General features: G+C 39.5%; 1 protein-coding gene across 11 annotated transcripts in view; it reads left to right on the forward strand.

Moving 5' to 3' along the window:
* Window positions 1-27,889, forward strand: part of dab1a (DAB adaptor protein 1a) — a 492,903-nt gene that overhangs the window by 436,354 nt on the left and 28,660 nt on the right. For 9 of the 11 annotated variants that reach the window (XM_017688942.2, XM_017688935.2, XM_017688926.2 and 6 more), the window contains 5 exons: window positions 15,275-15,406; window positions 17,546-17,665; window positions 20,142-20,180; window positions 22,479-22,541; window positions 27,390-27,443. In XM_017688942.2, coding sequence (XP_017544431.1) covers window positions 15,275-15,406; window positions 17,546-17,665; window positions 20,142-20,180; window positions 22,479-22,541; window positions 27,390-27,443 — 408 coding nt within the window. The remainder of the gene's footprint in view (window positions 1-15,274; window positions 15,407-17,545; window positions 17,666-20,141; window positions 20,181-22,478; window positions 22,542-27,389; window positions 27,444-27,889) is intronic. The other 2 variants (XM_017688985.2, XM_017688995.2) reach the window with 2 other exon arrangements.

The following is a 27,889-nucleotide window of genomic DNA, read 5'->3' on the forward strand; positions in this document are numbered from 1 at the left end:
AAATACAGAGCTTTTTGGCAACAAATGCTGTAAGTGGGTCTGGCGTAACACAAGAGCTGAGTATGCAGAAAAGCACCTCATGCCCACTGTGAAATACGGGGGAGGATCAGTGATGCTGTGGGCCTGCTTTTCTTCCAAAGGTCCAGGGAACCTTGTTAGGGTGCATGGCATCATGAATGCTTTGAAATACCAGGACATTTGGAAAGAGGAATGGTCGAAGATACCTCTTTCTGTGTTCTCCCATCTTGTGAAACATTATAGGAGAAGATTAGGTGCTGTTTTGTTGGCAAAGGGGGGTTGTACAAAGTATTAACATCAGGGGTGCTAATAATTGTGGCACACATTATTTGATGTTAAACAATTATTTCTTAATGTGGGATTTTTTTCCTACTGAATAAATGCACTTGAGATAAAGGTTGGATTTTGCTCTTTTTTCCATCGTGGTCCTATATTATTTAAAAAAACCCTCAATTTATTAGAAGCTAAAGAACACATCTTAACCAGGGGTGCCAATAATTATGGAGGGCACTGTATATATATATATATATATATATATAGAGAGAGAGAGAGAGAGAGAGAGAAAGAGAGAGAGAGATACATACATAGATAGATAGATAGATATTGCTGCTGTTGGAAGAAAACCTCGCATTTAGATTTTTGTTGGGTTTTTTTCAGTTTTTGACATTAGTTGAAAAGGCCAGATGTCCTTTATATGGTATGTAAATTTCATGAGGAATGGATCAAAAGAAACGGCACAAAATGACTTGGAAAAAAATTGTGGTTTTGAATTCCATTGAATTCCATTATATAAATATATAAAATGTGTGTATATATCTTATCTATTCTTATTTATACATATATATATATATATATATATATATATATATATATATATATATATATATACACACACATACACACACACACACACACACACACACACACATAGATACACTATATTGCCAAAAGTATTCACTCCCCCATCCAAATCATTGAATTCAGGTATTTCATTCACTTCCATGGCCACAGGTGTACAAAACCAAGCATCTAGGCCTGCAGACTGCTTCTACTAACATTAGTGAAAGAATGGGTTGCTCTCAGGAGCTCAGTGAATTCCAGCATGGTACCATGATAGGATGCCACTTGTGCAACAAGTCCAGTCGTGAAATTTCCTCACTACTAAATATTCCATGGTCAACTGTCAGTGGTATTATAACAAAGTGGAAGCGATTGGGAATGACAGCAACTCAGCCACGAAGTGGTAGGCCATGTAAAATGACAGTGCATGGTCAGTGGATACTGAGGCGCACAGTGCACAGAGGTTGCCAACTTTCTGCATAATCAATCGCTATAGACATGTGGCCTTCAGATTATTTTAAGATTAGTGCATAGAGAGCTCCATGGAATGAGTTTCCAAGGCTGAGCAGCTGCATCCAAGCCTTACATCACCAAGGGCAATGCAAAACGTCGAATGCAGTGGTATAAAGCACCGCCACTGGATTCTAGAGCAGTGGAGATGTGTTCTCTGGAATGACAAATCACGTTTCTCTGTCTGGCAATCTGATGGAAGTCTGGGTTGGCGGTTGCCAGGAGAACGGTAATTGTCTGACTGCATTGTGCCAAGTTTAAAGTTTGGTCGAGGGGGGATTATGGTGTGGGGTTGTTTTTCAGGAGTTGGGCTCGCCCCTTAGTTCCAGTGAAAAGAACTTAATGCTTCAGCAGACCAAGAGAATTTGGACAATTTAATGCTCCCAGCTTCATGGGAACAATTTGGGGATGGCCCGTTACTGTTCCAACATTACTGCGCATCAGTGCACAAAGCAAGGACAATAAAGACATGGGTGAGTGAGTTTGGTGGGGAAGAACTTGACTGGCCTGCACAGAATCCTGACCTCAACCTGAACACCTATGGGATGAATTAGAGCAGAGACTGTGAGCCAGGCCTTCTCGTCCAACATTGATGTCTGACCTCACAAATGTTCTTGTGGAAGAATGGTCAAAAATTCCCATAAACACACTCCTAAACCTTGTGGAAAGCCTTCCCAGAAGAGTTGAAGCTGTTATAGCTGCAAAGGGTGGGCCCTAAACCCTATGGATTAAGAACGGGATGTCACTCAATTTCATATGCGTGTGAAGGCAAACGAGCGAATACTTCTGACAACATAGTGTACACACACACACACACACACACACACACACACACACACACACACAAACACAGTACTATATATGTATGTATATATATATATATATATATATATATATATATATATATATATATATATATATATATATAGTACTGTGCGAAAGTCTTAGGCACACAAGACACATTTTCAAAATCTATTTATGTGTTTGTGTTTATTTGCTGAGAAAAGCAAAATTTATAGAATATTAATAATGATTTTATGCCCAGTATGTAAGCAACTCCTGGTTTTACCAATCAGTGCTTCAGTAAATTGTGCTCATGATGTAATTGATGATATTAACAAGTCCCTGTGGCGGCTGTGAAGGTGTCAAGGAAAAATATGGACCCAAGAAATTCTTGTTACTTTTTAATGTTTTTATGTTTATTTGAATTATGAATATGACTTTATTCTAATGTATATAGTGATAAACTCACTGCTGAGGTAAACTGTTTAAAAATGTGGTTAGATACTGATCCCACAGTACTGTGTGTGTGTGTGTGTGTGTGTGTATATATATATATATATATATATATATATATATATATACACACACACACAGTCATGTGAAAAAATTAGGACACCCTATGAAATCCTGTATATTTTTTAACATATTTGGACATGTGGATATTTAATATCAATTTCAACAATACTGTGGGATCCAAGTAATCTGACTAAACAATTAAACATTAAGAAAGGCCTTTTTACAATTTTCTGTAAAATGTAATTTAAAAAGAATGCAATTTCTGGTGAGGCATAAATTAGGACACCCCTACATATTGTCCCACTTAAAATAGTTAAGATCACACACAGGTGTATCACATTAGGTGCACATGATCAGAACATCATTACCCAGCATTTTGAATGAGGCTTGCTCTATTTAAACCTCAGAAAATTAGTTTGCTGTGACCTGACTGTTGAAGTGAGAGTGAGCACCATGGTGAGATCCAAAGAGCTGTCTTAGGCCTGTGAAGACTGTGGCTGCTTATGAGTCTGGTAAGGGATTTAAAAAGATCTCAAAAGAATTTGACATCAGCCATTCCACCATCCGGAAAATTGTTTACAAGTGGAGGACATTCAAAACAACAAAAAGGTGTGGCTGTCCAAGCAAGTTCACCCCAGAGCAGACCATAAGATGCTAAAAGAAGTCATGAAAAATCCTTACATTTCTTCACAGGACCTACAGCAGGCTCTTGCTACTGTCGATGTGAAAGTGCATGACTCAACTATCAGAAAGAGAGTACACAAGTTTAATTTCCATGGGACGTGTGCAAGGAGGAAACCTTTGCTCTCTAAGAAAAACAAAAAAAGGCCAGACTGAAGTTTGCCAGAGAGAACACAAAGACCATGACTTCTGGAATAATGTTCTTTGGACAGATGAGTCTAAAATTGAATTATTTGGACACCAGAACAGAAGACATGTCTGGCGTAAGCCAAATACAGCATTCCAAGAAAATAACTTCATACCAACTGTGAAGCATGGAGGTGGAAGTGTCATGGTTTGGGGATGCTTTGCTGCAGCAGGACCTGGCCAGCTTACCATCATAGAATCCACCATGAATTCTATTGTGTATCAGAGGGTGCTTGAGCAACATGTGAAACCATTTGTACAAAAAGTATAGCTGAAGTGGAACTGGACCCTGCAACATGACAATGACCCAAAACATACCAGTAAATCCACCAAGGACTGGCTGAAAACTAAGAAGTGCAGAGTCCTGGAATGGCCAAGTCAAAATCCGAATCTTAATCCCATTAAGATGCTGTGGAGTGACTTAAAACGGGCTGTACATGCAAGAAACCCCTCAAACATCTCACAGCTGAAAGAATTCTGCGTTGAGGAGTGGGGCAAACTTTCTTCAGATGTCAGAGATTGGTAGATGGCTGCAAAAAGGGGCTCACCGAAGTTATTTCAGCCAAAGCGGGCAACACTAGTTATTAGAGGATAGGGTGTCCTAACTTTTTCCTCCATTATAATACTCATTTTTGTTCATATATTTTGTTTCATAAGTAAAACAATGTTAATTTTTGTTGTTTAATTGCAATTAAATCACTTTCTTTTCCAGAAATGAACAAAAACAAGATTGGACATTTATATGTAAACATTTCTTAATAAAGAGCTGACTATTTAATTTGGTGTCGTAATTTTTTCACATGACTGTAATATATATATATATATATATATATATATATATATATATATATATATATATATATATATATATATAGTGTGTGTGTGTGTGGATGTGAATATGTATGTGTGCATGCAAGAACGACATAGATTAATGGAATGTTAGAGAAGAGTGAGAGAGATGGAGTGTAAGAGGAGAGAGAGATGAGTGCTGGGAAGGCCATAAATCAGTGTAAAGTCTGTTAATGAGACAGCGCTGGCTGTGGAATATGAAAGCTAAAAGGTGAAGGACAGTGGACGCACTGTAGCTGAAGACAGACTGATTCTCCACTAGAGAATGAGACACGGGCCCCTTTTATGAACCACTCATATGAACAGATTTACTCTGAAATAGTGATTTATAAAATGTTAGTTTAATGTCAAAATGTAAATAGTGCAGCACAAGCTTCCAACCCCATGTACAGACTTTTACGACTGACAGTGCCAGAGTGCCACATGTGTTAGAGTGAACAATTCATGAGTTTTTTTTTTTTTATATTTGCACACAAAAGTTTAGAAAGAAGTCTTTTATCCAGACAAATACATGAGGTGAAATGGATTTAAGTTGCATTTTAAATATTTCATTTCATTTTTTTTTTTAAACTGTCATATCCTGATTTGATTTTAAAATAAATCTGTATGCTTTTAATTAGTTATACTGTAAAGCGTAAGTAATTCTGAGTAGTTCTGTTACTACTTACGTTGTAAAGCTTCCTTCCTGTGATCTATAAAAAATATTAGTAATTCAACTAATATAAGGCAGGTTTCTGTTTCTCTCTCTTTCTCTCTCTCTCTCTCTCTCTCTGTTTCTCTTTCTCTCTCTCTCTGTTTCTCTCTATCTCTTGCTCTGCTCTGCTGTGCTGTGTTTTGTGCCCTGGTGGTGTGATGTTGTGTACGTGTGTCTGTGTACACTGTGAGCAGGGCATTTTGCTGCAGGCTGAAGTCGAGCTGGGCTTTGGTGTACATTGTGTTTGGAAGCTTGTCCAACTCCTCTATGACTCTGCTGAAGCTTCTCTTCAGTGTAGTCTGGCTCCTTCAATACAATTCAGCCTTTTAGCTGTGTGCATCTGTGTGCACGTCTGTGTGTGTGTGTGTGTGTGTGTGTTAAGTCTGTCTGTATACATGCTCAATCTTCAGGATTGGAGCTGCGGGCAGTTGGAGAGTTGATGTAACTGTGGTCTCACACAACACATTGCATTACTGTTATGTGCTGCAAGTGTAAGGTATGAAATGTTTTGTGTTAAGCTTGTATTACTGTAGCTACACATTGCAGTATTTGCATCAAAACCCACCTCTGTCCTCTTCCATGTAATCAGACTACACTGATTCAGACTACACTGACTAATCATACTACCCTCATTGATTACAGAATTCTGACCAATTTTGACATGATTTTGTTGCAACCAATAAGTTTCCAGTGTCGGTGAACAGGTCTTGACATAATCAAAGAACAGTGAAGTGGTGTCTGGGATGCTCCACGACACCCTGCTGAAAAGTCTAGCATGTCAGAATTCCTTGTATTTTTCCATTTAACATCTATTACAAACTCTTCAGCATTAACCAGTAGGATGACCGAACACTCTCTGGTGCACGTATTTAAACATGGCAAAGAGAAAGAGGGATGTTGCTGTTGCAGCTGTCAGATGGGACAATGAAACAGGACAGGTTTGTTGAGCTTTGGCAACAGTCCCCCCACCTTTCTAACATTTCCTTGAGGGAGGACCATGACAGAGTCCAAAAGGATGAATCTTGGCAAAAAGTAGCACCTAAAGTATCTGTTTACATACAGCGAACCTGGTGGCTAGAACCTGGTGGAAAGGATAGACAGCCCATGCTCTTTGTGACACCCAGAAAAGGGGTTGACATTTTTTTTTCGTTTTCTTTTCAGAGCACAAAACCACTAGCAACGCACATAGCACTTCTGTAGCCATGTTTGATAGTTTCTTAATCTGCCTCCTTGATAACCTGTGACCTCAAAAATGTGAACGATAACTTTCTCAACCAAGACACGGTGCAAACTTATCGCACTATGATTGCCCAGTCTGACATGGTGACCATTGTAAAAGATAAAAGTATAGCATAGTCCTGGATGCTCTGGAGCAGACAGCCTATGGGGAAAAAATGACACGAGGCAGCAGTGCCACAGAGCAGGGATCTTTAAAGCACATTAATAATGTAAAGGTTCTGTACCAATTCAAGGGTTCTTTTTAGAACTTTAATCTTGTGGAAGTTCCTTCATATTCACGTCATTTGCAAAAAAAAAAAGCTTCTTTAAAGAACCATCCATTTAAAGCTGTTGAAGAGAGTCAAAAGTGTTGCTTCTGTGGCTTCACATAAGGAACACATTTGTTTGTTTTATTTTGTTTGTTTTTTAAAGTGTAAGGTCACCATACCTAGTGCCATGTGTCAAGTAGAAGGGTATTAACTCCCTCCCCCTCAGCAATGAGCTGTTGAGCATTGGAATTGTGTTCTCTGATATGTTGAACATATTTTTGGGATGACTTGGAGTGGCCTTACCAATGTTCACACTATTAACCTTGATTTCAGAAAAAACAGATAAGCAGGTATCTACAAACCTTTGGACATGTAGTGTAGCTAACCAGTAATGGAAGCACATACCCTGGCATAGGTTGCATAGGTAAAACAGGATCAGCTTAATTTATGATGCCTGAACTATGTCCATATTTCTGTTTTTTAAGACTGTGTAGAACAAAAAAACAACATACATAAGTCTGATTGGGATTGATTGACAACTCTATGCTGTTTGAGGCCAATATGATATGATTTAGACATGCAATTTGCACAATACTGATCTAATACTCATTCATTGAATATAAGTTTCTATTAGTTATGTTTTCTTCATGGCTCCAGTGCAAACTGTTCTTGCTTGAAAGGCTACATTTGGGCGTGAGGGGAAAATTGTATGCATTCCCCCTATATATGCCAACTATGTAGGTGTGTGTCTGTGTATGCATCTGTATGCGTACTGTAGATAAACCTGACTCAGTGCACAAGGTTACCATAAATCTGCTTCCATGAGGATAAATACCAAACACATGCACACAGACTTCTCCCATTTCTCTCTTTTAAAGGGCACCATAGACATTATTTCTCATTAGACCCACAGACTGGGCACTTATCATGCAGGGGACGAGTTTCATATTCTGAGAAGGACCCGGCATCAGCTCCCCCGTATTTGTGCTTATAGTTCATCTCTGTAATAATGATCCTCCTATCTGTAGTGATGCAGGCTGCTTTTTGTTTCATTACATCAGCCCTCTTTGGAGAGCGAGACCTTACTTACAGGGCTGATCACTCTCTCCGGTCTCTCTCCTCTGACTCATCCCCCTTGTTTTTCACCTCCAAGTGAAGGAAGGAGGCAGAAAAACAAAGTGTTTGTCTCTCTCTGCCTTTCCTGTGCCGCACAGTGATGAATGGATGATGAGCCCGCTTTGGTGCGCCACGGCTTTTGGGCACCGCTTCAAGGCGGCAGATGCTGGCTTGCATTTTCGAGGGTGAAATATTGAACAATTAGAACGACGCCACCTCCCCATACAGGCGTCTGCCACTTCGGGTATGAGTTCAGCTATTTTCTGCCTCCTCTGCCTTTATCATTCTCCTTCACTTTCTCAAGAACAAGCTCACAAAGACAGTGGAGAATTGGATGATTCACATTGTCTCTGTAATGTCTCTGCAGTGTGCATTTCTAGCAATAGCTACGCAAGTAAGTCATTTAGAGCAGCAATTATTAGTTGACAAAGTCAATTAGTCTTCAGCAATATCAGTTACGGGAAAAGGATGTTTACCTGAAAACAAAAGAGCTCTATGATGCTCTGTGATTTATACTATATATACATTCACTCTGAAAAATTGCAATACACTACAAGAAGTGTTGGGGGCAATGTGGCTTCTGTTGGGATCTGGACTTTATGTGGACTAGTGGTGGCAATGAGGGTTCACCAGAAATATTCTAAACCAGCCACTACTTGTTCTTGCTGTCAGGCAGCAATATTGCATGTTCTGGTGAAATAATTTGTAAAATACTGGCATGGCATGTTTCAAGAACAGGTCAAAACAGGATGCCACAAGCTTAGTTTTGGGAAGTCTAAGTATGATATAAGTATGACATCCAGAATTGAGGTCAAGATACATGCTGTCAGGGTTCTCGCAAGCAAATTCTTACTTTTACACCAATATTAGGATAGGTTAGGTTAAAACAGGAATGTACAATTAAGAGCGCAGTCTAAGAGACAGAAGACAACTTTTTTTTTTTTTTGGAAATGATGCTGAGAACTACATTTAAAAGCAGCTTGAAGACCACTGCTTATACCAGACGTGCAGCATCACATATCTATGTGCTAGTAAGATAGTAAGATAAGTAAGCTCTGTTAAATGTTAAGTTCTAGTTCATTTTTGCATTCAGCCCATGTAAACTTTAATGAAATTAAATTTTCACATCATTTATCTGTGTTCGAGCTGAAAGATATGAGGCAAAAAAAGAATTTGTTCATCTTAAAGAATCACTGTCTTTCACTGCATAAATTTCAAGCTTTAGATCTACAGTTGTCTCCAAATTGCTTTAATTTAATGTAGTAATTGCAAAATGCTGAGTGGAAAACTGCAACGTGCTGAGAAATTGAATGATGCTTGGAATCCCTGAGTACCAGAACATGTTGCCATGGAATTTCTGCTCTGACGTGCTTACATTTATTAAAAATATTTAACATTTTTGGACACTACACAACAAGGCACATCCGGTGTGTGGTGGCCATAAGACCCCGTTTACCACCTGATCATTTCATGTGACTTGTATCTGGATTGGAATCCAGTTTAGAATAAGTAGCTTCCTGTATTAGTCATCGCACTTGTGGACTATGTGCATTAAAACAGTATTGTAATGACATGGTAAATAATGACAAGGCAAAGTAACAATGAAGGTAACCAAACTGCTCTTCATTTTAACTAGTTCAGGCTGATAAACGCTGCTAAGTTAAGTAGTTAAGTGGCACTCAGGTGGCCTTTTTTGCCCCCCCCCATGCAGAACAGCAGTACGAGGAGCTTGGAGAGACAGGTGCATTTACACTTGTAAAACCTGGCTGCAATGTGCCTTAGACCATCTCTTGAAGTGGTTTGAGTGATCAGATGTGAAACTGTTTTAAATGCTTTTTTTGGTGCGTTTACATCTGTAGTTTTATGTGGATAAACTCTATCCAGAAATTTAAATGATGCTTAAGATGAATAAGATGGACAGGTTCGAAGCTCAATCTAGCCTAGACCAGCAACAACATGTGGTAGAGCTGGGAGCCAAGCCTGAGTTCAACCAATAGACCTTACTTTGTACCAGTAAGCAGTGCTTTTGCAGGGCATTGCTTTAGATAGATAAGTGTGGCTTTAACATAGTCACTGTTGCTCTCTGTGTTTGTGTATGATGTCAGTAAAATTGAACTAGATGTCCTTTGGGTTTTCTGTGGTATTGATAGTGACACACTTGCACAAACAGATACACTCAGAGGAGATGGTGTGTTTGGGGGAGGGGGTGTTATTGATCAATAATGGACTCAATAGGAGAACTGTGGCACTGATGGAGTTATGCCACTATCGCATGCCAAACAAGAGCTGCCTTCTGGTCTGATCCTTTACCCACAAAACCTTTCAGCCATAGGAAAAGAATGGTGGCTGCTACTGGGCAGAGAGAAAGAGAGAGAGAGAGAGAGAGAGAGAGAGAGAGAGAGAGAGAAGCTTAGTGTTACTGCATAGAGGGAAGGACAAGAACAGATATGAAGAACTGAATGGAAAGCTGGAGAAATAGGGCAGGTTTATTTTCACTGTTCACACAGAACCCACTCTAATCCTCCCATGATGCCTTGCAAACAATGGTTAGCGGCATAGCTCAAGGGGAATCGTGGGCCTCTGTTCGCTCATCTGCGCTGCTTTAGGAAATCTCATCCCCGTTTGGGACCCTCAGTCTCAGCCCCCCTTTTCCCTTGCCGTTTTCTTGCCTGTCTTTGAGCCCATAATAACAATCGGCACAATCTCCAGTAGAGGGTTACATATTCTTCTGGCCTAAATGCTTTCAAATGAGTGGTAAACTGCGCAGTTTATCGCAAACTATTGGCCTGTGGGTACAAACGGACCCAATAAAGCTTTAGTGAATTAGCGCGTGTGTATTGACTGCGAGTGTGAGTGTGTGTGTAGCATTGGGTTAATTAGCTGTGAATGTGTGGTTTTGAGAGGCTTAACGCTGGACTGTAGTCTCTCATTATCTCTGGAACAGCAGCGTTCCCCATCCACCGCCTCTCCTTCTCTCTCCACCTAAATAACACACCAACGCCGAGAGATAAGCTAAAACACAATCAGCACTAATGTTTAACACGTCCCCCGTTGCCAGCACCTCCTAATAAGCTTTGTTTGCGCATTGCTATTATGAAGTTATATTGCGTGCTAATATGTGCTGATTTATAAGTCCCTTTTTTCACTCTCTTTTTCTTATGAGCATTTGGTGGCTGTTAAACTGCAATTAAATCTTATTGTGCCAGGTTATGTTAGTTGTAGGGGTTCAGCTTGAGGTTTAGATTCTAGGCACAAACGAAGCAGCCAAAGGTTATTCAGTTATGCCACTAATAAGTAGTACAATTTCTAATACAGATATTGAAAAAAATACCATCTGCTGATACTGACAGAGTATTTAGTTTACTTTACATGGCCAGTACCCTGCAGTTTCCTTAAGATTCACTTACATATATATATATATATATATATATATATATATATATATATAAAATACAGATTTGACTGGTTTTTCAACATTTCCTCTGATTAACTTCACTCACATTCAGCAACGAGCCCCACAAAATTCTATTGCTTTCTAAGTTGAGCAACACTATTGAACACAATTGAACACTATTTGTAAAATACTTATAAAACATGTTGTATTACTACTAATTGTCATAATAATACATGATATGACGTATTATTGTCAGTAGTAGTCATAGTTGATAAGTAGTCACAAATAAACATTAGTAGCTGCTACTAGCCTCCCTGGTAGAAGACCAGCTAGCTAGTGGTCCCCAAGACGTTTGAGACCCATACTCTTAACAAATTAAGTTAGTGTTGGCCATAAGTTAACACACTAGCCCCAAGCTAGCATGCTAGTCACGATACAATGAGTGCGTTTACATGCATTTAATAATCCAATAATTGCAGAAAATGGAATTTTGTTGGTAATCCAGTCAACTATTGAAATAGATGGTGTAAATAGATGGTGGGAAACTCTGGGTCTGCATGAGTCAGGCAGTAATCATTTCTGCTTTGCAACCAGCCAGTAAACTTCACAGAAAATGATGTGACGTAAACATGATGTAAAACTCAAACTTCATGCTGCTGTTTTTTTGTTTTTTTTTAAACATCCTGTCACTTTGATGATGAATATTTAAATTACTCATTTTCAAGCATGTAGTTGGTTTCAGCTTCGTTCCAAAGTGGTGTTGCTGTCTCGCGGCAGCGCTGCTTGCTTATTTCTGGTACCGTGGTCTGTTTTTTCACATGCGCAGACAAAGAAATCTGAAAATAAGTAAGATTTACATGCACTATGAAATCTGATTACTGAGCTGAAATACAGCTCTCAGTATCAGAAATTTTTATATTTTTAGACCTTACTCAGATCTAAGAAATATGAGTATGCTCTTTACGTGATCATGTGAATAATCCGATAACTGCAGAAATTTTAATTGGATTATTGAGTGCATTTGAGTGCACACTCAGTGATATGATTTGCTGCAATACAATTTTACTCAATGTCTTGTTACGTTTGTACTATCTGCTTATTTTTCTTTTGTCAACATTAATCTACAAGTGACTGTAGCTATTATGTGCGCTTTGCTTTACGTTATTTTTGTACCACAAGCAAATTTTCCAGGCTAAATTTGTTGCAGAATCAGGCTGCGGTCCTTAATTTTTCCTTCCAGCAATTCCTGATTTTTGGGCTGAAGTCTCAAATCACATTTGATAAAAGACTTTATTCATTTAAGACTTCAACACCTGAAGTCTCAAATCCCGTTTGATGAAAGCATCAGAGATGTGACTGAGGAGGTGTAAGGAGAGCGACAGCATAGGCCGTGGAAAAAATGACAGTGTTAGTCAAGTAGATGGACAGGAAGTGCCTGTAGTCAGACAGAATGATAATCTGAACATTGGACACTCATCATGAAGCGTTATGGACCTGATGAGAACAGTGTTTCTTCACTCTGTCTGTGTGTTTCTGCAGAAGACCCTCAGATTATGGGTCATTATGATGGAAAGCTTGCCCTATGCAGTGTGTAGTGGTACCACAGCCCTCCTTTCGCAAGCTCGGGGCAAACATTCCATTCTGTGAAATTGGTAGAGGAAGGCTACTGTCGAATGGCTTCACAAGTAATTAATCTTTCAAGGATTTTCTCTGCTTCCAATTTTAAACCACCCAGAAGGAATGGAGTCACAGTTATTTTGTGTGTGTGTGTGGGGGGGTGATTTCACATCTAAGGCTCAGAAGGCACTCGAAAGATTAAAGCTTATGGGTGTGGGAGGGGCTTTTTTGCTTTGTATTACATTTATTCCTCGAAGACAAGCCTTTTTTTTGGGTGCTGCTATATATTAAAAAAAAATGTCGGAAATTTTCCATGTTTTATTTAGTTCTGAATTCGTGTGCCCAGAAGCAAAAGAGGAAATAATTTAATCAAACCGGACGTTATTAAAGCATTAGCCATTAGTATCTGATCCCACGTTACTGTTACAAAAACGCCGCAAACTTTGCGGTGTATTACGTGGATTGCAGATATCATGGCACAGCTGTGACTTGCAGTAACCTCATTTTAAAGTTTTTACAACAAAGATCTTTGCTCTTGAAAGCAGCCTAAGTTTGTTTAACATGTCATATAGTTTAACAACTCACATTAGTTTAAGAGCAGAAAATAGCACCTTATGCAGTCAAATGAATCCCCTGTGAGATGACACGGCCTGTAAAAGTCTGGAGTGAACTGTCAAGCCCTTGGGGCGTACGTCTCTTTCTCCAACCCTGGGAGCATGCATTGTGCTGCTGATGTTATAATGAGCAGGCATGGAGTGGGTGAAGAGGAGATGATTGCCACTTGCGGATGATGATTTGGGCGTGTGATTGCCGCATGAATCCCTTTGCGGCGCAGGAGCAGAGCTCTTGACCCACTCCAGTCCTTTGCGCCTCCTCTAGAGAGCTCCTCTTCTAAGATCATCTGACGCCCCTTAGATTCAGACAGTCACCTCCTGCTGGGTTTGATGGCTTCTTCTACTAAAGAGCTCTTGGGAATTTGGCACACTGGCATGTGCCTCCAGCATTCAAGCATAGACTTCTGTTTCTTGCAGCTGTCAAAGAATTTTGGGACACCTCATTTTTCAAAATAGATCCATTAAATGAGAGTGTTTCCTTTGTTCATTTGCAGTACAGTGTGATGTCAAGACCAGTCTTGCTTCCATAAATTAATGGTCTCAGTCTCAACATCATTCAGACTAGTCTCAGTCTTGAGGAAAGTTGGAGTTGGAAACTGTTCTCAAGACCAGCAGAGTGCATTACTCCCGTCTGAGGTAGCTAGAAACTGAACTTTGTATCATTTTTAAATATTCACAAAAACTTCAATCCGGATTAAAAAAAAAACTTACTTACTTACTCAACATACTTAAATAAAATCTGTTCCCTGCCAGTTGACCCTTAACTGGGTACTATTTGTTTGTTGATGTTCATTGGTTCCAAAATTCAAACATTGCCTGAGGGCACATTGGAATGTTATCCCTATCTTTTTAGTCACTATCTGTTTATTAAACATTCCCCTGTCCCAACTTCTTTGGAACGTGTTGCGGGCATCAAATTCAAAATGAGTGAATATTTGCAAAAAACAATAAAGTTTATCCGTTTGAACATTAAATATCTTCTCTTTGTAGTGTATTCAATTGAATATAGGTTGAAAAGGATTTGCAAATCATCATATTCTGTTTTTATTTGTGTGTTACACAACGTCCCAACTTGGAATTGGGGTTGTACATGATGGTTACTGGTGAGGTTACTGTCTGTGTCTTCCTCTCTAAAACATATTTAGAATCACCACCTAAAGTCAACTGAATATAAAAACATACACAATTTTGTTTGATTAAACAGATAGTGACTAAAAAGATAGGGATAACATTCCAATGTGCCCTCAGGCAATGTTTGAATTTTGGAACCAATGAACATCAACAAACAAATAGTACCCAGTTAAGGGTCAACTGGCAGGGAACAGATTTTATTTAAGTATGTTGAGTAAGTAAGTAAGAATTATAATGTATGTACAATATTCTTAAAAAATTGTAATCTGGTCTCGGTTTTCTCTCTGTCTCATCATTCCTGGCTCAACTGAAGTCATGGTTGAATAAATCTGTGCAAAAACTTAAAATCTGGTGAAACTAACAAAAGCACTACTTTGGGAGTAATGCCATACCCCTTACATTTTATCCCCTTGTTGTGATGTCAGCACTCAACAGCATTTAAATCTCATGTGTTTGGGCCAAGAGATTTTCAGTATGGGTTTTTAACAATAATTCTGGGGTAAAAAGAAAAGCATCAAGCCATTATTTATGCAAAACCTTCTCTTCATATGAAAGAAGACCCTTTGATGAACATGAAGCTGAGTGGGATGTTAGCATGTAGCTATTTTATGCTGCACAATTGCAGGTTTTTTAAAACTTTTATTCTTATTTTTTTAATATCTTAGATAATAACACTAAAATCCAACACAACACAAAGAATTTCAAAAGTAAGATGTCCCCAGACTTTTTCCAGATAGTATATTGTACTCTAGTGCTTCTGCATGTCAACTCTCCTGTCTTAACTTATCGGCTCTATGCAGTGAGTGTAACTGTCTTTAACTCTGGGTTAATTTTGCAGGTTCTTCAGCACCACCATGCAGTTCATGAGATTTCCTACATTGCCAAAGACATCACGGACCATCGGGCCTTTGGCTATGTGTGTGGGAAAGAGGGCAACCACCGGTTTGTGGCCATCAAGACGGCTCAATCTGTGAGTATTTCTTCTGGATTGCTAAACTTTTTATATCAGTAAGTTTACCAAATAAAGCTTTCGAAAACACCCTCTTGACATTTAAATTGGAAAAGCCTTCAGAGTATTTATTGATATTCATAACATTGGCAGTTATTAAAACCAATTTCCATGTTCTTAAAGGAAATTTGCAAAAAAATCTAATTATTAAACTTTTTGGGAAGAGGCCTTTTGATATCTGAAACCCAAATATTGACATTTTATTTACTGTCTAAAATGACCAGTCAACTTTTGTGTCTTCTGAGGTTTTATATGTAATGTTGATAATAGTAAAAATTGGCAAATCTGAAAAGCAAAGTTTTTGTCCAAAAGCCAGAACTAAAAAAAAATCTTAGAACTATCATAAAACAATGTTTGAGATGTCAGACAGTGTACTCACTTGGTCAAAAAAAAGGTAGCTCTTACAAGCCACTTTTTACAGTGAACCCTGCCACAGTCTCACATTTACAGGTCCCCCAGCACATCTTTGGAATATCTAGAGCTTCAAATTCAAAGTAGATTCACAGGAACACTGACTCACTGTTAAAAACCTGGAAGCTTGAAGGTAGTTTTGGATGGTGAAATGGTTACTAAGCAGTGATGGGAAGAGAAAATAAAGTGTGTGTTAAAAAAAAAAATCAGCATTTTGATCGATTTGATTTCACTTCTAGTTCTTCTAGTGAGGTTCCCACCACAAGTCCAAAACAGCTGTTTATATTCTGCTTGTGGGGCTCAGGCCCTTGGGCACACGCCCATAAAACCCACTGGTTGATCTGGGCCTGGTGAAAACAGCTGTAGTCAAAATTTTTTGTTCTATGTTGGGAAAAAATAAAATATTTGCTTTTACACAGTTAGTGCTGCTTCCAGATTCTGGGGCTGTAGTGTGCCTGGTTGGTTCACCTGTTCTTTCCAGTCGATACTGCAGCCTCCTATGACATTTGAAAGCTTTCACCAGGAATCCAAGAACAGCAGAATAAGTGTAGTGAAAACACATCATACATCTTTCTCTGTGGTTTAACATACCCTCCTCTCTCTCCCTCGTTCACTCTCCTTGTCTCTCTCCTCTCTCACTCTCCATCTCTCTCTCTCTGTCTGCGCTGCTGCTGCTCTGCAGTGGTTGCGACTCTGTGCCGGATGCTGGTATTGATTTCCCATACACAGTCGATGAGTACATGTCGGTTTCTCTCTCTCCTCATCCATTGCCCCTTGCTCTGAACTGCAGGTGACCCTGTGCTGTATGACACAGATGGATATAAACAGAGCCGCACTCCTTTTTTCTCTGCGGCTGCACGCTGCATTCCCAGGCATTCATTTCATTTTCACCACGTTGGCTGCCTCTTCTCTAACACATTCCCAGCCCATTTTTTCTTTCTTTCCAATTATCTCACTTCTTTTTTTGTTCCAATATTCTCTTTCTCTCTCTCTCTCTCTCTCTCGCTCTCTCGCCCTCTCTCTCTCTCTCTCTCTCTCTCTCTCTCTCAATTTCTGTCTCTCTTGCTTTCTCTCTCCATTTCTCTGTCTCAGTCTCTCTCGTTCTGTTTTTCGTTCTCATTGCTCTGTATCTCTTACTCTCCATCTTCCTCTCTCCCTCCCCATCTCTCTCTTTCTCCTGCTGTTAATTCCGCTTTTCCTTGTGATGTATGGTTGCTGGCGAAAGCAGCAGAAATATATCCAAAGGCAAGAGCCGAGTGTTCACTGTACATTTGGGCATTTAGTGGGTTATTAGTGACATTTAGACTGCGGCGGGCAGGGGATGCATTTTTAATGATAACGTGGGGCTTTGAAGTGAACTACAAAGTGTGAATTTGATCAGATGCAGCTTTTTAACATGGAAAGCACTTTGTTCTGCCACCTCTCATCAGAGAGCGTTTAGAGAGGACTGAGAGCAGGTTCCAGGGTCTTTGCTTTCCATTACATATTTATGAAATCTCTGGAGAATGATGGAGACGACGAAACACAGTTTTCTCTATAACAGACGATATTGAGTTGAGTAAAAACTAAATCAATATCTTTCTGTTTCTCTCTCTCGCTCTCTCTCTCTCTCTCTCACACTCACACACACACATTCTTTCTCTCTCTCTCTCTCTCTCCTTCTCTCCTTCCTCATCTCTTGCTCCTCAGGCTGAGCCGGTGATCCTTGACCTCCGTGACCTTTTCCAGCTGATCTATGAGATCAAGCAGAGAGAAGAGATTGAGAAAAAGGCCCAGAAAGACAAGCAGTGTGAACAAGCGGTTTACCAGGTGACACACAGACACCCGGCATGCATGCAAAGCATTCACACTGAAAAAATGAATGGACATGATTTAAGCATTTGCGTCATTTCTATGTGAGTGAAATATATTACATCAGCACACTGTCATTTCAGTAGAATAATTGAATGATTGAGTCCCAACTCTTTTATTTATTGTTGCTACATCCTTCAAACTTCAGTACAGGCTGCCTGGTAGCCTCCATAACACTTGTACCTACAAACTAAAAAGTTCAGGGGTGCAAAGGAAGATGTGTAAACACTCAGGGAAGTACATCTGAAACAAAAATAAACTGGCTTTACATGATGTTCAATGCAGACATACATGTTTAAGAACTGATACAGGCCAATTTAAAATGAACAAAAATGGATGCTGGAAACCACATTTGCATTAATCAAACCAGGGAAATCATTTAGTCATGCGTCATTACAGTGCTTTGTTACTGGTCTAATAATGAGAAGGTTTTAATGAGACATTGCTCCAAAGCAAACAGTAGCTACTCCGAACAATGTTAGATGGGGGGGACTTGTCCTCTTTTACATGAGGTATTTCAGCGAACTTTAATGAAACAATACAAATAGTGGCTTGTGTACAAACGCATTCATATTCATCTTTACAGTGGGCGAGTATGGTTAAGATATTATGCTGTGACACAATATTTTCATGATATATTGGCAGACAAAATTTTTTCCCTAACATTTCACATACTTCACTGCACTGAATTCAATTAAACAAGGATAATTATGCTCTCTCTTAATGAAACATGCTGTTGGTCAATGTTCTTTTAGTACTTTGAAAAGCATATTATGCATCATGATAATAAATATTGATCACTACAGCGATATCACGCAGCCCATTTCTACTTTACTCGCATCACAACCACAACGGTGCGTGCTGTGCAGTTCTGTTTAATCTGACTCATTTATCAAACTATAAATAAGAAAAGCCAACTGATTTGAACGGTTTTCTGTAAGTTTAAAATATTTTTATACAGCAATGTTTAGTGCAGCACAGCCGAGATAAAGGTTTGCCACTGAGTGTGGTCATTTAAAATAGTTTAATCAAAAAATTTTTGCTTCAGGAATGAATTAAAACACCACCATCCTCAAGGTGATCAGAATAGGTTATCAGGCTTTGTACATTCCTCAGTAACACCTTTACACTATTTTTAGTCTAATCACTCCTTCTGATTTACTGTCAGCACCGTCCTCACTGCATGTTTGTTTTGAAGAGTTCTGTTTATTGTATTTTTTTTTCTTCGCTTGACAGAGGAAGGAACAGGATTAGAGAGGATTGTGATTGGCTGAGAGGCATGTCAATCATAGATTAGCAAGCAGTAAGCTGTGATTTTATGCTTGTGTAAATGTCATGCAAATTTTGAATCGAGTCAATTTTAAAGCAACATTTTTTCAGTGTCCCCACACCCCTCACACATAGACAAAGACCCACATAAACATAAACAAGGATTTCCTCGGGTTTCTATTGATGGTGTCTTACTGTAGCCAAGTAATATTACAACCAAACCTAGGACTAATCTTAACCTTTGTATTGAAAAGGCAAGTTTTTCCAAAAAAAAGAAAAAGAAAGAAAAGTATTTTGTGATGAGGATTAGCAAAATGTCCTCACTTGAGCACAAATTTCAGACGTGGTCCTCACAAGGATCGCAAGACATACACGCACACACACACACACACACACACACACACAAAGAAATGTACAGTTTTGTAAAGAACTGATCAAAATAAAGGCAGGAGAAAGTTGATATAACAACAAGCTACAATAAGCCTTGTGAAGCCAATTTTACCACAGTTAAATCCAAATGAGCTGAATATAATGTGCATCCTTGAGTGGCTTATTGCTTTAAGGCAACAAAATACAATCTGATAAAATACACCATTCATTAAATAATTTTATTTATTATTGATAATAGTCACAGTATAATAACAAATGTTATGGTTGCCAAGCAACATTATGGTCAAAAAGTATTCCACTGTTACACTGTTTTTAAAATAGCTTAGCCTGTCAATCCCACATTCAGTTAACGGCCTTGTGTGTGTGACTGCTGAGTATTTTACTGTAGATTTAAATGTGGCTCAACCAATCAGATTTTAGAACTGGAACTTTTTTATAATTAGCATTTGATACAGATGAACAGAAGATTGACGAGGCAGCTTTTGAAACAGCATCTCTCCCAGTTTCCTTCTTTCTTCTATTCTCCCTCTTTCTTCACCATCCCCCTCTCTTTCTGAGCTGGAGATCTGTGTTAATTCTTTCTCTTTTCTCTATTCTATAATATTCTATATTCTATGAGACGAATGTGGACGAGTGATGCTTCTCTTCTTTTCCCCACACAGTAATCACAATAATCACGTTCTGCTTTCTTTTTTGTCCTCACCCGTCCCTGTTCTTTTCATTCGACCCTATTTGCCTCCTCTCTATCCCTCCTCCTGCAAAATCGCTCCTCAAGACCATTCTGGAAGAAGACGTGGAGGATCCGGTGTACCAGGTAACGCTGTGTGCTAAATCGCTAATCATAATGTTTGCTTAAATGTACCCTGTCAAATTAGTCTGCCTCTCACCGCCAAGCCGCACTGGGCTCCCCACGCCGTAATATGCTTTTAATCTGCCTTATATAAATAAATAACCTCACTTCATTTTCTGTCTTTCTTTTTTCGCTCGGCCTGAATTAATAAGTCTTGTTATTTCATCATTCCGTGCGCATAAATACATGGTGAATCATCCCTAATGGGTTGTTATTTTATTTTATTGTTATTATTTTTTAATTATTTACTTGTTTTGCCAACGTGAGCGGGGTCTGTCGTGAGAATATTCGGATGTGGTCCCAGCCCTGAGAAGTTTCCAAGCTCATACTGAAAACAGACAGCTTTAACACATCCTCATCCTGGGCTGTGTGTGTGTATCTGTGCGATTGTGTGTGTGTATGTGTGTGTGTGTGTGTGTGTGTGTGTGCGCACGCACGCCATGTGCATTACATCTGTTTTGTATTGTCCAGTTGGTCAGCAAAAGCGAGTTTAAGATGGTCTGTAAAACAGGAAATCAAATGGAATTCTGGAGTGCAGAGTTACATACTTCACAGATGTAAGATATCTTGTGTTAAAGGGCCCATATCATGATTTTTTTTATCATCATTACATATTTTGATGTAGTATGTAAGCATTGTTGTTCTATCAGTCTATGCAGTCCTTTTATGGGATTTAAGCTACAGATACGACCAGTTTTGAATTCACTATATCTGTGATGTCACAGAAACCAACTCATTTACATTTATTGACCTGATCAGCCTACAGCAGTTTTGTAAGTTGTATGAAGTGTTTCTGCCAGGATTGCTTTTTAAATAAGGGGGAATACAGAGCAGCCAATGAGAATAGAGCTCTTTTACATATTTCAGGCTTATATCAGACATAAAAACAAAACCAGACGGTTAAATTCTGTGTGATAAAGTGAGGTTGAAAACTGGTCATGTGCAAATGAATTGCGAATCTTTCAAGGATATTAGAAGTGAACATCAGGGAAAACAGTAAAATGCAAGAAAAATGTAGAATATGGGCCCTTTAAATAAGAAGGAATGAGACTGAAGTCTAGGAATTGCTGATGATAAGCCAATCACAATAATTTAGTCACACAACCAAACATAATACCTTTAGGCAAATCACCTGTTAAACACACAGTAGTCTTCAGAGCTGGTGTCATCTGTTATGATGCAAAGTAGGCATGCTAATTCTTATGTCTGTGGCAATTTCTTGTTAAGCAGTCTGGAGCAGGAAAAGGGATTAGCCGATGTGTGCAGCTAGGTCTAATATGGAGGTGAATTAGCTGATAGTTCCATTATAATATAAATGACATAGACTTTGCCATTATCTAAAATGGCAATGAGAGATTCTGCTGTCTGAAATAGAGGGGAACAAACTATTAGGTTGAAAGATGCATGCTGGTAATGCTGTGGAGTCTCAGTGTGATTCCTGCATCATGGAGAAATATATCACAGACGTTGGGCCAAACGGGGCTGCTGTTTGGCATCTATGAGCAATCTGGCAATTTGGTGCGCTTATTTGTAACCTAAAGCCTCAGCGTCTAGCTCCCCAGAGGATTTTTCCGGACTTTCCTTGAAACCAGCCGTGTTTCTGCATCACCGGAGCTTACATGTACAGCATGCGTCTCATTAAAGATACATGTATCTGGCCACAAAATCCTACGGAGGACCCCGCACTGTGATTTATTTCTGCTGAATGAGGGAGAATGTGCTTCATCATTCTGTTTGTAGGTACGAAAATGGTAGAGCCGTGTGCTGCTGCACAGGGAATTGCATATGAACACATGAGCATATGAGTACATAGTTAGGCTCTTTGAAGAGTGAATAAGGCAGAATTCTAAAGACGCTGTTTATGTTACATGCTTTATATAGGCCTACCAGCCAGCAGGTACGATTCGATTACAAGCAGGCCCAACTGAATACAGGTTCGACTGTGACGCCTCCATGTTCTGTGTTTTCTGTTGGGGTTGTGGGTGCGAGGGAGGGCTGAGTGGGATATAGAAGTGCAGTTATCACACACTGTTGAAGGTCAAGAGCGCTAACCATGACCAAACTTCAATCATCCAGGCGCCTAGCGCTATCCCACAAGGCTGATGGGTCAGGGTGCTTCTCCTAAGGCCGTGGCCACTGTTTTTTTCCTTTGTGATCAATCACTTTGCTGCCTATTCTCTTTTTCTCTTCCCCCTTTCCCCTTCTTCCTGTCCCTGTCTCTCCCTCCCCTTCTCGATCTCACCTCTGCTGCCGATGTTGTAGTACATTGTGTTTGAGGCGGGACACGAGCCCATCCGTGACCAATCAGAGGAGAGCATTTATCAGGTACTTTTTACTTAAGCCCCTCCCCCATATTATGTTCTTATTCAGCCATTTGACTGAGCAGAAATTGGTTCGTTAAAACCCTTGAACCCTAGACTTTTTAGTAGACTTAAAACTTACTGTAGTATTATTGCTATAGTATTATTATTACTATGGCGCTAATATGCATTATATAGGTATTAGAATGAGGAAAATAAAATCAGTGTAAATTGAATATCAAAGCATGTTTTCCTTATGTACTGTGATGTATAAGGTCAACATGGAATCAGGGAGGGTCTCTTTAGCTAGCTAAGTGTTTCCTCTTTGGTAGATGGGATGGTTGGTGCAGCAGGTGAAACATTTTTAGTAAAAGTTATTACAATTTAAAGATTTTGATATGAATGATATGATGAATTGTGTGTAATATGGTCAATAAAGAAAAACAGTAAACTTTCAGTGGGACTCTAAAGAGGAGCTCTGTCCTAAAATTAGCATTTAAAAGCATTTTTTGTTTGCAGTGTTATTTCATATGTGCTGAAGTGCACCATCGCATCCCAGCATGGGACTTAGGTTGGCATATTGCTTTGTGTGTGGGCCTTTAATAGGTTAAACCAAATAGGCCAATAAAATTGATCACCACATATATAAACTTCAGCCTGTATCAAAGTCATGGTAAAATCAGTTTCAGAATCAGTTCCAGCCACTAATATTCTTCCTTCACACAGCCTTTTAAAGCAGAAGCCACCCAGAGACCAGTTGAAATCCAATATACAATGTCAGTTTTAAACATCAGCTGAATATTAACCTTAAGCTCACAGGGACAAATTTTGTCAAGGCTCTTCTAGCAAATCAATAAACCACCACACTGCCATTGTTCTCAGAATAGGCCTGTTAAATAAAGGCAGCTTTTGATGGAACAGCTACAGACACTTCTCTGTGTAGCTGCCAGAGTCCCACCTGTGAATTAGACAGAACAGACAGAGCACTACACCACGCCGCGCTAATTCACCATGACAGCCCTCTCAAAGATTTACATTCCGCAATGTTCCGCGCTTTCAGTGCCGTGACCATGACAACAGCAGGTGCTCTCCCCTCAGGTGCTGCTGTGTCTTCTTGTCACCTGTGGCTTCAGCCAGAAACGCTGGTAAAACCACTCAGGCTTACAACAAACATCGGCATTGCTGCTAGCTTGAGTGGCCGTTTGTCGTTGCTCAAAGTTTTACTCATTGCCGGTCCGCCGCTGTGATCGTCTTAGCAGTGTCAAGTTAGTTTTGTAGAAGCTTGAAACGGGCGGTGAGGGAAATGTAGCCCGTGTCTGTCTATTACCTTTAACTGAATCACTCACTAAGCTCTTAAGTGTTGACCAGACTGTAAAACACTCTCCTTGGCTACTGGCCCTACATCAGCGATTCGGAGGCATCAAAGAGACATCTGTGTGCTGTCGAGATCCATAGAAGCTGGAGCCTGATCACTCCTAACATCAAACGAGCCGCCATATCGGCCAGGTGTAATTCAATCTGCGTGCACATCACTTCTTGCGTTTGCTGACTGTAAGGCATTAGGGGAAACTGCGTGCATCGAGTACATACAACCAGATTAGCAATATGACTAGCGGATGCTCTGGCCACTGTTTCGCAAGAGCAATATGTTACTGATGCATATCATTTGTCTTTACACTTGCATGAGTGTTTAGCCAGCTGTACATTAGTACATGGCTTGGGTCATTAGCAAGCCAGCACTTATAGCTAACACTAATTGCACTGACTGTGCAGAATATTCTAAACATTTTATTGACAATAATAGTAGAATCACTTTTGCTTCCCACAATAACCTTTTAATAGATGGTTCTATGGAGAATCACTTTTGTATAAATGAGAGATGAATGAGATTTTGCTAATGTTAATGTGCAGAACCTTTTAAAAATGTAAAAAAATATCCATGTAATGCAACTATAGGCTATGGGAAGAAGCTTTAAGTGGGAATATAACCTATACATAATGTCAAGGTTCTTTAACATTTGAAAGTTCTTCACCTCCACAGATCTTTATCAAACATGGTTCCTTAGTTAACCAGAAGTAGATCTTCTGTGGCATTGCTCAAAAAATAACCTTTTGTCTTATGATACCTGGAAAATGGCCAAAGAGATAAAATCACAAGAGCTTTTAAGGGGTTAAACCAGGGATTGCAACCCAAATGTTAAGAAGAGCCATTTTGTCTTTTTAACAGAATTAAACCACCTTAAAGCCACATTTTATTTCCATTTTACCATCGTGGCTATAAATATGCCTTAGTATGTGCTGATGTCCTAGTTTAGGCTGAAAATATAATACAGACGAAAACGCAGACTTACTTTGCTCTGCTTTACGGTTTAGCTCAGCTATAGCTTTGCCTTTTTGTTAGCTACTAGTTAGGTGAGATTGTTGTCTGCGTTGCTATGTTTATCAGCAGTCTGTGTGCAAATCTTCAGAGTTAAAGGTCAAATTAGCCGATATGGGCTACATTTAATCCAGCATTTAAGACCATTGTGTTTAAACTGCGTTAGAACGATCAGCCGAGCTTTATTTTACTGAAAAGGAGGATTACTTTATTTTCACCTACAAATCTGAGTTTGCTTTGGAGCCGCAACAGGGCAGTGAAAAGCCGCTTTGGCTCCAGAGCCGCATGTTGTCGACCTCTGGGTTAAATTAAATGTAAATTAGGCAAAGCACCTCGTACTCACCTATCAGCAATCATCTAAAAGCCACTATCAATAGCAATGCCTATCAACAGCAGTACTTATCTTCCACAAGTTTCCTAATTACAATCTCAACCTTTAGAAGATGTTATGTGCCCTTGTGATTACAAGCAAAATACGTTGAGGGAGTCTGATGCTGGGTGCATCAGAAGCAGCTTTGACCTCCAGCGAGCTCCAGGGATGTCAGGCAGCCTTGGCCCTTGCCCCATCTCAGCAACATGTTGTTGGGTTGACCTTCCAGGTCTGAGTAGAGGATTTATTCAGCCGTGTGAGTAAGCAGCGGGCATCTCCTCCTCCTCTCCTCCAGCTCTCCTGATGAAAGGGAGGAGAGTGATTAATCACCACCGTCTGCTTTTGATCTTTCAATGTGAGAGAGAGAAAGAAGAAAAAATTATTTTAAACCAGCGATCAAATAAAAACACGCTGTGTAGCAATCAACCTGCCAGGAAGAGGAACATTAAGAACAATGGAAAATTAGAGAGGGGAAGAGACCTTCAAAACAACAGTTAAAATAGCATCAGTGTGGGTTGCTACTGGCCAACCAATTCAGTGAGAATACAATGAAACTGTTACATGACATTAAGTGATGCTCTTTCTCTTGACATGTTCGTCAGTTATAAAAGCAGTTTATGCAACAAGTCAGAGTGCAGTACAAAATGAGGCACAAAAATGAATACTGTGTTTTTACTGTATCTGCTATTACACATATAATACATTCACTCACATAACCTTTTCACAAGGCACTGTATTGGTAACACTTTCTATTACAGTCCCTCAAGTTCTAGGTATTAGCTAGGTAAATGTGAGGTGCAGGTGTCATAAGGTTAAAGTGATAGTAAGTAACCAGGCAGTCTCCAGGCAGTTTCCCTTTCATGACACGTTTAAGCAAAAAAAAAAAATCTCTAAATATGAGGTGGTAAGAAGATCCAAAGACATGAGTTTTATATATGTCCTCTAGACATGGCACTGAATCTGGGCTGTGAAAGAAAGCAGTATTCTCTGTCTTTACTATTTACCTAAGACGTCTTTCCAGTTACATTACAGTGAGATTTAGTCCAAAGCATGTTTGTTTTTACTTACAACCTTGTTACTCCACATAATTATCTGCTCAAGTACTTTACGTCTTTCACCTATTATATAATTGTAGTATGGATAATTTATGTAGTTAAACAGGTCCAAGTGCAACTTGCATTTGGTGATGATCTTGTATGCTATAGCAACGTCATCTACAAATTTTCACAGTGGACAGATGTTTCTCCAGATTGACTGTGAAGACAGTTTTTGTAGCATAAAATCAAATTCTTTCATCAGAAGTGTTTTTCCACCTAAGTAGAGGTTCACAGAATGCACTTCTACATTATTTAATCTCTCTTCTGGTGGCTGTAATATAGCACTGTTTTGAAGTATGTACATAACCAGTGAGAGCTAGTCAGGTTAAAGTACAGTTGTAGCCTAATGTTGCTAAGGCTCCTAAAGTAAACACTGAGAGAAGTCTACATAGTCAAATGTATGGAGCTTTTCTATTTTTTTAAAATATTGTGTTGATATGGTCAAAAATGTAAAAAAAAACTGCCAGATTATTTTAATGTATTTGGGTTGGAAAGCTCAACTAGTTCAAAAGACATAGATTTGTATCAAATGTTTTGTCTTGGTTTATCGAGGTCAGCTACTGTTACAGTGAGCCCTTCCCTGTGTTACAGTTAACCCCACCTGTAGGGTTAGTTGTAATGTTTGCTCTCCCTGTTCTTGACTGAAAGGTTTTTTAAATTATTGAATTAAAAACAACCCCTAACTAGAACCTGTTAGGCATTTTAGTGTAATTTAGTTAAACTGTCTGAGTACTTTCCCCCATTTTACTTAAAACTATTTAACCCAGTAAAATACATTTAACCTGTTGGGCATTTCAGTGTAATTTAGTTTGCAGTCGCTAATCTCTTGGTACTTCAAGAGCCAAGAGTCCTAATCAAACCAAGGACTTTGTACTTTGTACCTCACACTTATGTGGTTGATACCTAGAACGTCTCGGGCTGTAAAAGTATTCAGTCACTCTTCCACACACGGTCTTCTCTTCTGAGATGTGAAGTGATGGTAACTTGTGATCTGCTCATGTGTTCGGCTGGACTGATCGTCCACCCCAGGTCCCTACCAGCCAACAAAAGGAGGGAGTGTATGACGTCCCAAAGCGACATCCAGTGAGTGGAGCTGTGTGTGTGTGTGTGTGTGTGTGTATGTGTGTGTGTGTGTGTGTTTTTGCCTGTCCACCGTCTTGCAAACCTCTCACTTTTTGTTTTCTTGAAGAACAAGTGATGCTTCACTATGAGTTCACATGTTCCGTGCTTTGTGGATGATGCTATGAAGTGGATGTGTGTTTGTCAGTGGCTGATGTCCCAGTGTGTGTCCTTGGTCTAGACACCGTAATGAGAGGTTTGCTTGAGGTTTTATGTGCTTGGTGGGTCTGCATGCTGCGTGCTTGCCTTCACTCCATGTGTACGGGCAGCTGGTGTATCCATGATGGCATTTTCAATGCCAAACTCCAGGGACATCACATTAATGCCACACCATGACTGTATAAAAATCCTACACAATCTAATCAAAACAGGCACTGGCACTGTACTTTATGCACTGTTCTTTGGCTGCC

Source organism: Pygocentrus nattereri, chromosome 4 (genome assembly GCF_015220715.1).
Source record: "Pygocentrus nattereri isolate fPygNat1 chromosome 4, fPygNat1.pri, whole genome shotgun sequence".
In the NCBI taxonomy this organism is placed as follows: Eukaryota; Metazoa; Chordata; class Actinopteri; order Characiformes; family Serrasalmidae; genus Pygocentrus; species Pygocentrus nattereri.